This window comes from Bufo gargarizans, chromosome 6 (genome assembly GCF_014858855.1).
Source record: "Bufo gargarizans isolate SCDJY-AF-19 chromosome 6, ASM1485885v1, whole genome shotgun sequence".
Lineage (NCBI taxonomy): Eukaryota > Metazoa > Chordata > Amphibia > Anura > Bufonidae > Bufo > Bufo gargarizans.
In genome coordinates, this window is record NC_058085.1 from 30,804,346 (window position 1) to 30,816,359 (window position 12,014).

The 12,014-nt window shown below is 43.1% G+C and overlaps 1 protein-coding gene across 1 annotated transcript; it reads right to left on the bottom strand.

The window, feature by feature from the left end:
* Window positions 1-2,445: 2,445 nt before the first annotated feature.
* Window positions 2,446-10,611, bottom strand: LOC122942277 (gastrula zinc finger protein XlCGF17.1-like). The gene is made up of 5 exons (XM_044299796.1): window positions 10,540-10,611; window positions 10,231-10,410; window positions 9,847-10,148; window positions 6,436-6,538; window positions 2,446-4,286 (listed from the first exon to the last, which is right to left on the bottom strand). Exon 5 carries the CDS (start codon window positions 4,252-4,254, stop codon window positions 3,136-3,138), a length of 1,119 nt encoding a protein of 372 aa, XP_044155731.1. The 5' UTR covers window positions 4,255-4,286; window positions 6,436-6,538; window positions 9,847-10,148; window positions 10,231-10,410; window positions 10,540-10,611; the 3' UTR covers window positions 2,446-3,135.
* Between the last annotated feature and the right edge of the window lie 1,403 nt (window positions 10,612-12,014).

Genomic DNA, 12,014 nt, shown 5'->3' on the forward strand with positions numbered 1-12,014 from the left:
TGTTGTTTTTTTCATGTTGACCATGATGAGGAGAACTGGAGTAGTTGTTAGAAGCGTATTTACCACATGTGGACTGAGTGTGATCCGAAACAGCTACCATTCTTAGACATTCTCATCATCAAGAATCAAGACGGTTGTCTTGAAACAACAATTTTCCGAAAACCAACCTCGACGAATTCCCTCCTGAGGTGGGACAGCTGTCATCCTTTCCCCCTCAGGAGGGGGATCCCTTGAGGCCAATACCTAAGAATAAGGAGAAATTGCTCCAAGGAGGCAGAATTCCAAAAACAGGCGGCAGACTTTAAAAAACGCTTCATGGATCGGGGTTACCCCACTGGCACACTAACACCGGCCTATAAGGCCGCAAAAGCCCGCACTCGTAGTTCCCTTCTCACTCCCAATAAGACAAATAGTACTGACAATATGTCTCCAACAGAGACACAGGAGACACGTCTGATCAGTACATTTAATGAAGCTTCTGCAGGTGTAAGAGAAACCATTACCAGACACTGGCATGTACTCAGGATGGACCCTGACCTTTGTGCCACCATAAAGGAATACCCCATATTAAACATACAGGAGGGGGAAGAGTGTACGTGACTGGATGGTGAACAGTCATTTCTCCCCTAAGCCAGCGCAAAAAACCTGGCTAGATAAAGGAGTTCATGGTAACTATCGATTCGGAGGGTGCATAGCCTGCAAATACATGCAGTGTGGAAAATCCTTCAGGAGCAGCAATACATGGAAAACATATGTTGTCAGAGATCTGATAAACTGTAAAACCATAGGGTTTTTTTTATAAAATCACATGCACCTGTATGAAAGAATATGTTGGTAAAACAAAAAGGTTGAGAAGGAGAATCGGCGAGCATATAAATGATATCCACAACTGTCTGGACACTACAGTCTCGCACCATGTACGTGTTGCGCATGATCGGGACCCAAGGTCCTCTCCTTCATGGGCATTGAAAAAGTGACGCCACCTTTAAGAGGCAGCGATTGGGATAAAAGAATCCTCCAGTGTGAGGCGAGATGGATATTCTACCTCAAGACGGTATATCCCAATGGCCTCAATGAACAACAGAGCTATACATGCTTCATTTGAATGTTAAGTGATGATGAACGCCATGGCATCTGGTGCGTACTGACCCACGGGTGCTAATTGTTCCACCGGTGTGCATTGATCTATGGGGGCTGTTTGTCACACTCTGATGTGAAGCGAGGGAACATTAATGCTGATATAAGTGATGAAGACCTAACATATAGGAAGATATAATGATGAGAGAATTAATTATTGGCGTAGGAATGCATCTTTTTGTTGTTCCGCATATCCCCTTTATCTGTACCACATGACTAACTAACTACATGTAGGCATCGGTATGGACAAAAATCTACCTAACAAATCCATATTCGAATAATTGCATTATATGAAGTTACCGTCCGGCATCTGAGACGTCTATCAGCGTGAAGTGTCTGCGCGTCATCCGGTTACCTAGTGACGGGTGACGCTCAGACACAACTTCCGGCAGCCTAGGCGATCATGTGACGCGACGTTCCGGTGTAATGGAGCGCATGGAAACGGCATGCGTTCCACCGGGAGAGGGTGGAGCAGTAGGGCGGAAACAGCTGGAGGCGCTGATTTTAAAAGGTGACACAGCAGTGTATGCTGTGTCTCCACACTGCTGGCATCTTGCAGTGAGGCAAGGCGAGGGTATCGTTGGGGATACTTCCCTATACCCCTGAGGGCATGTACCACTGACAGTCCACACCGCTTTGTATTTACAAAGAAAGAAAGAAACTCTCTGCTGAAGCAGTAAGTTGCAAATACATACCTAAGAATGTTATCTGGATGCATATGAAATTGAGCACATTTAGTGATTGTGTTTTTGCCGCATTTACTTTGTGTTTTTATAAAAACCTTCTGACTTCAATAAGCCCCTGATGAGTTCCATCGTTATTGGAACGAAACATGGCATGTAGGGCAATACAGTGAGGGAAATTACAGGGAATAGGCCCCATTTTAAGGACAGGTTCCGTATGGGGTCGCCCCTGTCGGGGCGGGTGCTCCGTGTCATTGAGGCAGGTTTATGAGGATAGCCCCTAACCATCCATATAGGGAGGGCTCTAGACCAAGGCATTATAGGAGTGTCCAGACTGCCATATTATCTGAAGCATTTTGGCCAGACTGCCATATCATCTGAAGCACTTTGGCCACCATTGCCTATACCACACAGGAGCACTACGCCACCCACCATCTATTGAATCGTATGTCTACCGGCCGGGGTAAGATCCACCCGTTATTATTATTTTCTTACACACGTTTCTGGATGGTGGTAATATATGTGTTTATATGTATGTATGTTATTTTGTCTTTTGTCCCACTGCAACCACCAATGCTTTTAGTGAAATTAGAGTAAAAGTTATATTAAATATACTCAGTCCACATGTGGTAAATACGTTTATTGGAGGTGTGACATATCTCTGCATATAAATACCTGGTGCATAGAGATACATTACTGTACACTAGTTGTTAGAAGCACTCCGGAGTGATCAATGCCACTAGTGTGCAGATCAGGACCCCAGAAGTGGAGGGTTTCTAAGAAGCTGATGAAGTTGTGCAGTTTCCATCTCCTTGACAGTGTTCTGGGTGTCTATTGACCCCCCCCCTCCCCTTTATCTTCAACTGCACCAGCTTCAAAAAAGTTCTGGTAGAGGGGCTAGGGGGAAGTAATATGACTACATAATCTCTTCTAATGCTGCTTTCTGTAACACCTTGCAGAAAGCCATTCAGATAGAACTTGAGACAAATTATTCCTTTTTTTTCTTCTTGTTTTTAAAGGTTTAGTGGTCCTTGTCAAATTTTCAGTGCACATGGTGGATATATAGGTGCGGAATATAGGTGCTTTATCTGAATTCTATTTGCTTGTTATAACAGATATTTATTGGTAACTGGATACATTTCTTAATCATCATTTAGTGCTGTTAATTGCATTACCTTTCTTTTGTATGTCGCTTGACCTTTACATAACTGTAACCAATATATTTGTTCTTGTATTGTAACTTCCCTGTATGAGTTTGATGGTGGCAAAGAAGAATTGATTTTTGATTAAAACAATTGCCACATTCAGAACATGATTATGGCTTCTCTCCTGTGTGAATTCTCTGATGTTTAACAAGATCAGATTTCTGGTGAAAACATTTCTCACATTCTGAACATGAAAATGGCTTCTCCCCCGTATGAGCTCTTTGATGGTTGACAAGAGTTGATTTCAGAGTAAAACATTTTCCACATTCTGAACATGAAAATGGCTTCTCCCCAGTGTGAGTTCTCTGATGTGTAACAAGCGTCGATTTCTGGGTAAAACATTTCCTGCATTCAGAACATGAATGTGGTTTCATCCCTGTGTGAATTTGTCTATGTTTCAAAAGAATTGATCTGTTTGTAAAACATTTCCCACATTCTGAACATGAATATGGCTTCTCTCCTGTGTGAGTTCTCTGATGTTTAACAAGATCACATTTCTGGTGAAAACATTTCTCACATTCTGAACATGAAAATGGCTTCTCCCCCGTATGAGCTCTTTGATGGTTGACAAGAGTTGATTTTAGAGTAAAACATTTCCCACATTCTGAACATGAAAATGGCTTCTCCCCAGTGTGAATTCTCTGATGTGTAACAAGCGCTGATTTCTGGGTAAAACATTTCCTACATTCAGAACATGAATGTGGTTTCATCCCTGTGTGAATATGCCTATGTTTCAAAAGATTTGATCTGTTTGTAAAACATTTCCCACATTCTGAACAGGAATATGGCTTCTCTCCTGTGTGAATTAACTGATGTGTAACAAGATGTAATTTCCTGTTAAAACATTTCCCACATTGTGAACATGAAAACGGTTTCTCCCCTGTGTCAGTTGTCTGATGTCTAACAAGATCTGATTTAATGCTGTATTGTTTCCCACATTGTGAACATGAAAATGGGTTCTCCCCTGTGTGAATTCTTTGATGTATAACAAAAGCAGATTCTAAACATGAAAATGCTTTCTCTCCTGTGTGAGTTCCTTGATGTTCACCCCTTCCGAGACTTTTATTTTGCTTAACAGTCTGTGATAAATCAGTTGATAGGACCTGTTTGAAAGGATCAGATAACAGATTTTTGCTTTGAATGTCTGAAGGTATATCTGTGGCAATGGCATGTTCTTCATATGCATCTTGTGTGATACTCTGATTTTCTAATTTAAAATCTGAAGTCATCAGATGTCCCTCTGAGCTCTTGGTAAAGTTATCTGCCAAGAATACAACATAAAAATAATAAATTAACAGTATAGCTTGGATGGAAAGTAATAATAATAATAATAATAATAATAATAATATCAACCTTGGGAGATAAGCAGGGCCCATATAGCCCACATGGGTTTACAGGGTATGTTCATAGTCAGATATCCCAGTCCATTATGGCCAGGCCTGTGGAGAGACGAATACTTACCTGCTCCTGCCACTGGGTCCTGGCTCCTTAGCGCCTCCACCCTCTTTATTGAACTTGGGTCCCCATCCGGTTTGAGACCACTGCAAGCCAATGACTGGCTCCAGCAGTAACCTGCCCACTTTGTGTCACATCCATAGGTCACGTAATGCAAGAGAGGCAGGCTACCACTGCAGCCAATGACTGGTTACAGTGGAAGCAGATTAGATGTTGACACTAGGGGAGCTGAGGGCAGCAGAGGTGGCTAGGATCAGGCAAGTATATTTATCTCTACAGGTATGGCACTAACTGGGAAACCTGTCGAAAGAGCCCCAAAAGATGAAAAACCCTTTTAAGTCTCTCACTGGATTCAATACAGAAGTTCTTATGACCTGTAAGAACATGGATGCAAACTATGATCCTAAGAATACGCTTGTGAACGTAATGCCCCTTCTTACAAATCAGAGGCACTGCTTTGTATCTAAGATCAAAATAAAATAATGCCTTAAGAGTAGAAAATGCTTTAAGGGCTTCAGAAGACCAATCGTAGATGACCTGCACATTAACAGGGGACACTCTCCATCGCAAACTCATATTTCCCCATGAGTCTCTCTCAACTTAAGAGGACTCTTTTGCTCTCAATAAGATTTTTGTTAAATTGAGAAAAACGAAATGAACAAAGAGTGTAAAAGAAATTCTGAACACTATCATCTCGAAAATCAGCATGAAGTTGCTAAAAATATAAAAGATAAAGAAGGGTCTCCTGATTGCCGGGTCCCTTTCAATGACACAAAATATACAGGTGAAACTCCAAAAATTTGAATATCGTGCAAAAGTTAATTTATTTCAGTAATGCAACTATAAAGGTGAAACTAACATATGAGACTCATTTCATGCAAAGCGAGATATTTCAAGCCTTTATTTGTTATTATTTGGATGATTGACTTACAGCTTATGAAAACCCCAAAGTCACAATCTCAGGTCCCCTTTGCTCAGGGGGTATGGATTAATTAGATGACTAGAGTGTGACACTTTGAGCCTAGAATATTGAACCTTTTTACAATATTCTAATTTTAACACGAGACAGAGACATTTTGTTTGTCAGGGCAATGCAGTGTAAAAGTGATCATACCTGCCTGTTCCTGTCAATCAAAGTGCAGAGAGCGTGGCAGTGGCAGAGAGAGCAGAGCGCCTAGGTGTAACGGCAATGCACCCAGTTCTCCTAGAGGCTCATTTGTACATATTAAAACTTAGGGTACTTTCACACTTGCGTTAGAGGATTCTGGCAGGCAGTTCCATTGCCGGAACTGCCTGCCGGATCCAGAAATCCATATGCATACGGATAGCATTTGTTTCCAGATGCGGATCCGTCTGCCAAATGCATTTAAAAACCGTATCCATCTCTCCAGTGTCATCTGGAAAAACAGATCTGGTATTTAATTTTTGACATTTTTAAAAGGTTTGCGCATGCGCAGATCGGGAAACCGGATCCGGTTTTCCAGAACACTTGGTATCGGATTCGGCATTAATACATTTCAATGGAAATTAATGCCGGATCTGGCATTCCAGCAAGTATTCTGGAATTTTGGCCGGAGAAAATACTGCAGCCACATACCGTAGGAGTGACTGAACTGAAGACATCCTGAATGCTTACGGAACGGAATGTTTTCCATTCAGAATGCATTAGAATAAAACTGAAGTGTTTCTCCCCCCCCCCCCCCGCCCCGGTATTGAGCCCCTGTGATGGAACTCAATACTGGAAAACTTTAACGCTAGTGTGAAAGTACCCTTAGGACCATGGGACCAACACAGATACCTTCAACTGCAAAGTGCAGATGCAAACGGTCAGCCAGGGTCACAGGTACAGATCTGCTGACAAATGCCCTTTAAAGAATTCGACATAAAATTATTGTATCCAGTGAAGGAGTAGAATCTGGGAGACCTCTCTGCCTTACTTAGTGGTTACTACTCACCTGGGCGGTTATCTGTAGGAAGGTCCTCTATACTCTGCTCATCACCCCTCACATAGGTCTCTGTAACATATATGATGTTCAGATCTTCACTCGGATTCAGAACCTGAGAAACAAATATTGTAAAAGTCACCAGACGGTTGGAAAAGTCATGTGGAAGGTTTGGTTTAGAAAATATCATTAGTTGGTAAAACATTCAAAATCTGAGAGTTGGGATTATCTGGCCCAAATATCTGCAAGTCTCCTGCATAAATCCCACCTGGTGTTTCTTTATTCCAAGCACCAGACATTAAATTGTGTCTTAGGCCTCTTTAACACTTGCGTTGTCCGGATCCGGCGTGTACTCCACTTGCCAGAATTACACGCCGGATCCAGAAAAACGCAAGTGAACTGAAGCATTTGAAGACGGATCCGTCTTCAAAATGCTTTCAGTGTTACTTTGGCAGCCAGGACGCTATTAAAGTCCTGGTTGCCATAGTAGTAGTGGGGAGCGGGGGAGCAGCATACATACCATCCGTGCGGCTCCCGGGGCGCTCCAGAATGACGTCAGAGCGCCCCATGCGCATGGATGACGTGCCATGCGATCACGTCATCCATGTGCGTGGGACTCCCTGACGTCACTCTGGAGCGCCCCGGGAGCCGCACGGATGGTAAGTATGCTGCTCCCCCGCTCCCCACTACACTTTACCATGGCAAACAGGACTTTAGCCTCCCGGCAGCCATGGTAACCATTGAGAAAAAGCTAAACGTCGGATCCGGCAATGCGCCGAAACGACATTTAGCTTAAAGGGAACCTGTCACCGGGATTTTGTGTAATTAAACCTGAGATGAGTCCTGTCCCTGACTCATCACACGTACAGGACTCATCTCAGGTTAATTTGCATATGTATCAAATCGTGTTTTTTCCACAATAAAAGCACACAGAGCTATGGAGACTGGGTATTGCGGATGTGCTAGCAGCCATCTAGCAACCGATGTCCTCAGCTCTATACACAAAATCCCAGTGACAGGTTCCCTTTAAGGCCGGATCCGGATCAATGCCTTTCAATGGGCATTAATTCCGGATCCGGCCTTGCGGCAAGTGTTCAGGATTTTTGGCCGGAGCAAAAAGCGCAGCATGCTGCGGTATTTTCTCCGGCCAAAGAACGTTCCGGTCCTGAACTGAAGACATCCTGATGCATCCTGAACGGATTTCTCTCCATTCAGAATGCACTAGGATAAAACTGATCAGGATTCTTCCGGCATAGAGCCCCGACGACGGAACTCTATGCCGGAAGAAAAGAACGCAGGTGTGAAAGAGCCCTTACTCGAAAGTGCTGTTGCCAAGTTGTGTGCCTTAGGCTGCCCTAAATTGATTGTGCACCTGTATACATGGAGGCAACACCAGGCCCTGTCTGTATCACAGGAGGAGGGGTTGAGAGTCAGCCCAGACCCACGCAGAACGTGATGCTGACGTGGTGCTAAGCAATGTGTTGTATTATATTAGTGTTGGGTGCGAATATGCGATTCGCAAATATTAATTGCGAATATCGGCACCTTGAGAATTCGCGAATATAGTGCTATATATTCGTAATTTCGAATATTCTAGATTTGTTTTCATTAGTAACCTCCCTTCCTGGGCCAACGAGAAGGCTGCAATGTCTTTGTCTGAGCTTAGCAACATCCCTAGCGACCAATAGGAAAGTTGCCTAGCACTTACTATATAAGACCCAGTGTAGCTGATACGTACATGCTATGGACATAGTGCTGTGATGTCACAAGTTCACAACAATTCTTAGTGCACCAATCAGTAATATGTAGTCAGACCTGCTAAAATGTGAAGTTGCACGTATTGCGGCAAAATATTCGTATCATTAGAGCCGATTATATTGGAGCACTCTATCTGCATATAAGGCTATTGTAATGTTCTGCCGTGCCAACCATTTTTTCCAGTCTCAGGAAACTTCTAGCAGCTTGAAAAATGGAGCTATAGTGACCCACGCCTGTATTTTGAATGTTTGAATGCATTATGCGAATATTACATTGCCAATTTTTTGCAATCAAGAAAATAATCTCGAATTTGCGAATATATGATGAATATTCCCAAAATATGGCGAATTCGAATATTGCCCCTGCCGCTCATCACCATTTGTTATCTGTATCTGTATGTGGTCAGACTGCATGGGATGCCTGAGGACCTCGATCAGAGCAGGCACAAACAAAGCCATCACTGAGTGCACCAGTGGGCCAGAGATAGAGCGTCAGGAAGCCTGAGTGGAGCGTGTTGCCTTAAGGCAGGTCGGCAATCCAAAGCCACCGGCCGCGTTCACCCAGCATCACGGATGAGGACCCATTCACTTGAATGGGTCAGCAATTCCGGAGATGTGGAACGGAGTCACGGAACGGAACACTAGGTTATAGGCTAGGGCGTGACAACAGCACCCCTTTATATCAGCAGCACACTGACAACTGTAGGCATATATCTGGCGACTAGCTTCAGAGAGAGCTATATATAGCACACAGCACTGGCTGTACTTGGCCTATGGAATCTGGTCTATAATTCAACCACTCACCCACATACATCCGCCTCAGTGATTATTACGTACACTGCTTGATACAATTAGTACCATACACACTGCTTGCACACAGCTATGTTTGGAAAGGTCCTATCTGTAGCCAATCATCCAAATCATATTCACCGTGATCCCTATTAATGCTCTACAACCTGTTCAGGAAACAGACATCTACAAGTAATCTCCTACATTGGGAGAGCGGGCACCCATTGGCCCTGAAAAGAGGCATCCCCAAGGGGCAATACCTCAGGGCCAGGAGGAACTGCTCCGAATTGGGTGAATTCAGAGCAGTTGCAGCAGATTTGAGGTGTCGGTTTGTGAACCGCGGATACCCACAGTATAAACTGAGAAGGGCTTTTCATCACTCTATGAGTGTTGATCGTAGCAAACTTCTGGTTCCGTAGGTCAATACTAAAGACGATTGCACACCTAAAATCATAGCCACTTATGATAAAGCTCACCAACAGATTCGGGATATTTTATAGTGCCACTGGCCGATCTTACAGTCAGATCCAGATATTGGGACACCGATACCGGATCGTCCATCTATTACCTATCGCTGTAGTTCTAACTTACGGGATCGTCTGGTACACAGTCTATACACATGCCCTAAACCTAAAACATGGCATAAAGTGATACATAGAATTTCTCCAATTTTAATAGATTATCCCAATAAAGTATTTTTGGTTTTCTTTTAATACGTTTATCAGGCTGTATCAGCTGTAATCCTGCCATCTCAACCTTTCTCATTATACAGGAATAAAACATATAATACTGGTGGATAAAACAAGACCAAACACAAGATCTTCGCAGCCTCCTACAGATCATAGGGGACATTTCATGAGACCTTATCTCCATCTACCTGATCATCCCGTGGGACATTGTGATGTTCTTCTGTACCATCCTGTGGAAGAAGAGGGCTGGGACATCTCTCCGGTGTTCTTATCTCTTTCTTAACTGTAGGAAACACATCCAGTGACTGAATAAATTCCTTACATACAGATAATGAGAGGACAGGTGTATTTAGTCGTGTCTATTACCTTGGTATGTGAGGGGCTGGTGATCCTCCATCATGACGTCTTTGTACAGATCTTTGTGTCCTTCTAAATACTCCCACTCCTCCATGGAGAAATAGATGGTGACATCCTGACACCTTATAGGAACCTGACAACACAATGATACAGTCATCACCCAGATCCCTTCATAGCGTTCCTGTATAATGTCCCAGCATTCCCAGCAATGTCACCTCTCCAGTCAGCAGCTCAATCATCTTGTTGGTGAGTTCTAAGATCTTCTCTCTATTGATTCCCTCATGTATCAGGGGGTGAGCTGGAGGCCCCGTGATTGGACTCAGGGTTCTTCCCCAATCTTCAGACACAGGGACCTGACAGCGCCCACTAGAGGTCTTCTTCACTACTGTGTAGTCCTGGTTATGGAGAGACACAGTAATAAATATCACTCCATACATTTCCAGAGTCCCTCACCTCTCCAGTCATGTCCATCTGTTAGTAACATAGATAAGATGATGTAATGTGACATCATCAGAACCTCTCACCTCTCCAGTAAGACGGAAGAGGATCTCTAGGGTGAGATTTATTATACTCTCTGCCATCTTGTCCCTGTCCCTATCCATCCTTGGAGGGTCAATCAGGAGAAGGAGCTATATAGAAGATCTCCACTGAGCGGGTCCTATATTGTAGGAACCTGAATAGAGAGAAGATGAGACGATGTAAAATCCTACAAAATACCATGTAAAATACAATAACTGGAGATAAGAGGAGACATTAGAAGAGATAACAAAGTGCAGATGTTGTGTTCTCTCCCTTTTTGGATAAATTAGAACACGAGTTAAATAGCTTAGTCAAGGCTGTTCCTCCATGTGTGAGGTCAAAGCAATTTTATGGTATGTCACACCTTCCTACAGCGAATTAAAGACGTCATCAGTGATGCCAGAATGAACAGCACATGACCGCTATAGACCATCATAGGCCTCAATGGTCAGGCGATATACATACTGCCATCGGAGCTCCAACCAATACTGTCCCTGCAGTGATGTGAACAGACTGAAGGAGACCACAGGAGCCTCAGTGCTGGAGCAGTGGAGGATTCTACAGGTCCTATGTTATCCGGGTAATTGTAAAAGGCGGTGGAATATGTTGGCGATACATGAATAAAGATTATTATTACTTTATAGACAGACATTGGATTGGCAGATTTTGTTTTGACAGCTCCTCACAAGCACTTAGATTTATTTTTAACAAGCAGCATGATGAAATACAGCGGTCCTTAAGGGGGATGTCTTACCTAAGTAACTAGCATTTATGATGTAGAGGAAGTTAATACAAGGCACTTACTAATGTATTGTTATTATCCATATTGCTCCCTTTGCTGGCTGGATTCATTTTTCCATTACATTATACACGGCCAGGACTGCAGGAGAGATATAGGCCGGTGCTTTTTCCTATAATATACACTGATATAAAAGGCTTCTCACACACAGGAGAGCCAACCCCAAGACGAAGGCAGCAGCTGAAACGCGCGTCGGGGAGGACGCATCCCCTACAGATGTCTGTCATAAGGGTTGGTGATTTTACCTCTTTGTATTTTACTATTATTTATTTCAGGCACTTTACTTGAGAATTTCATTTCGACGTTCTACAAATTCTTTCTCGTCAGCGCCTCACACTGGAGGCTCTTTCATATTTATCATCTACGAGCAGAATTACCCGTCTTCACACCGGCCCCCCATAGCAGTGACATCCACAGTGCCCCCTGTATTGCTAACAAATCAGATAACTTGCTAACAAATGCACTATATCAGATTCAGATACTCTGTACACAGAGACTGCACACTGCAGTTTAAGAATAGTAAAATATGTAAGGGACTCGGGATAGATCGGTAAATATATGTCCTTTTTAGCAAAATTAGGTAAATTCACCAACAATAGAAAACTGACATACAATAAAAGGTTAGACAAAATAGAACACTCAACTACTAATTCCATGATTACACCCAATCTTCATCTAGAG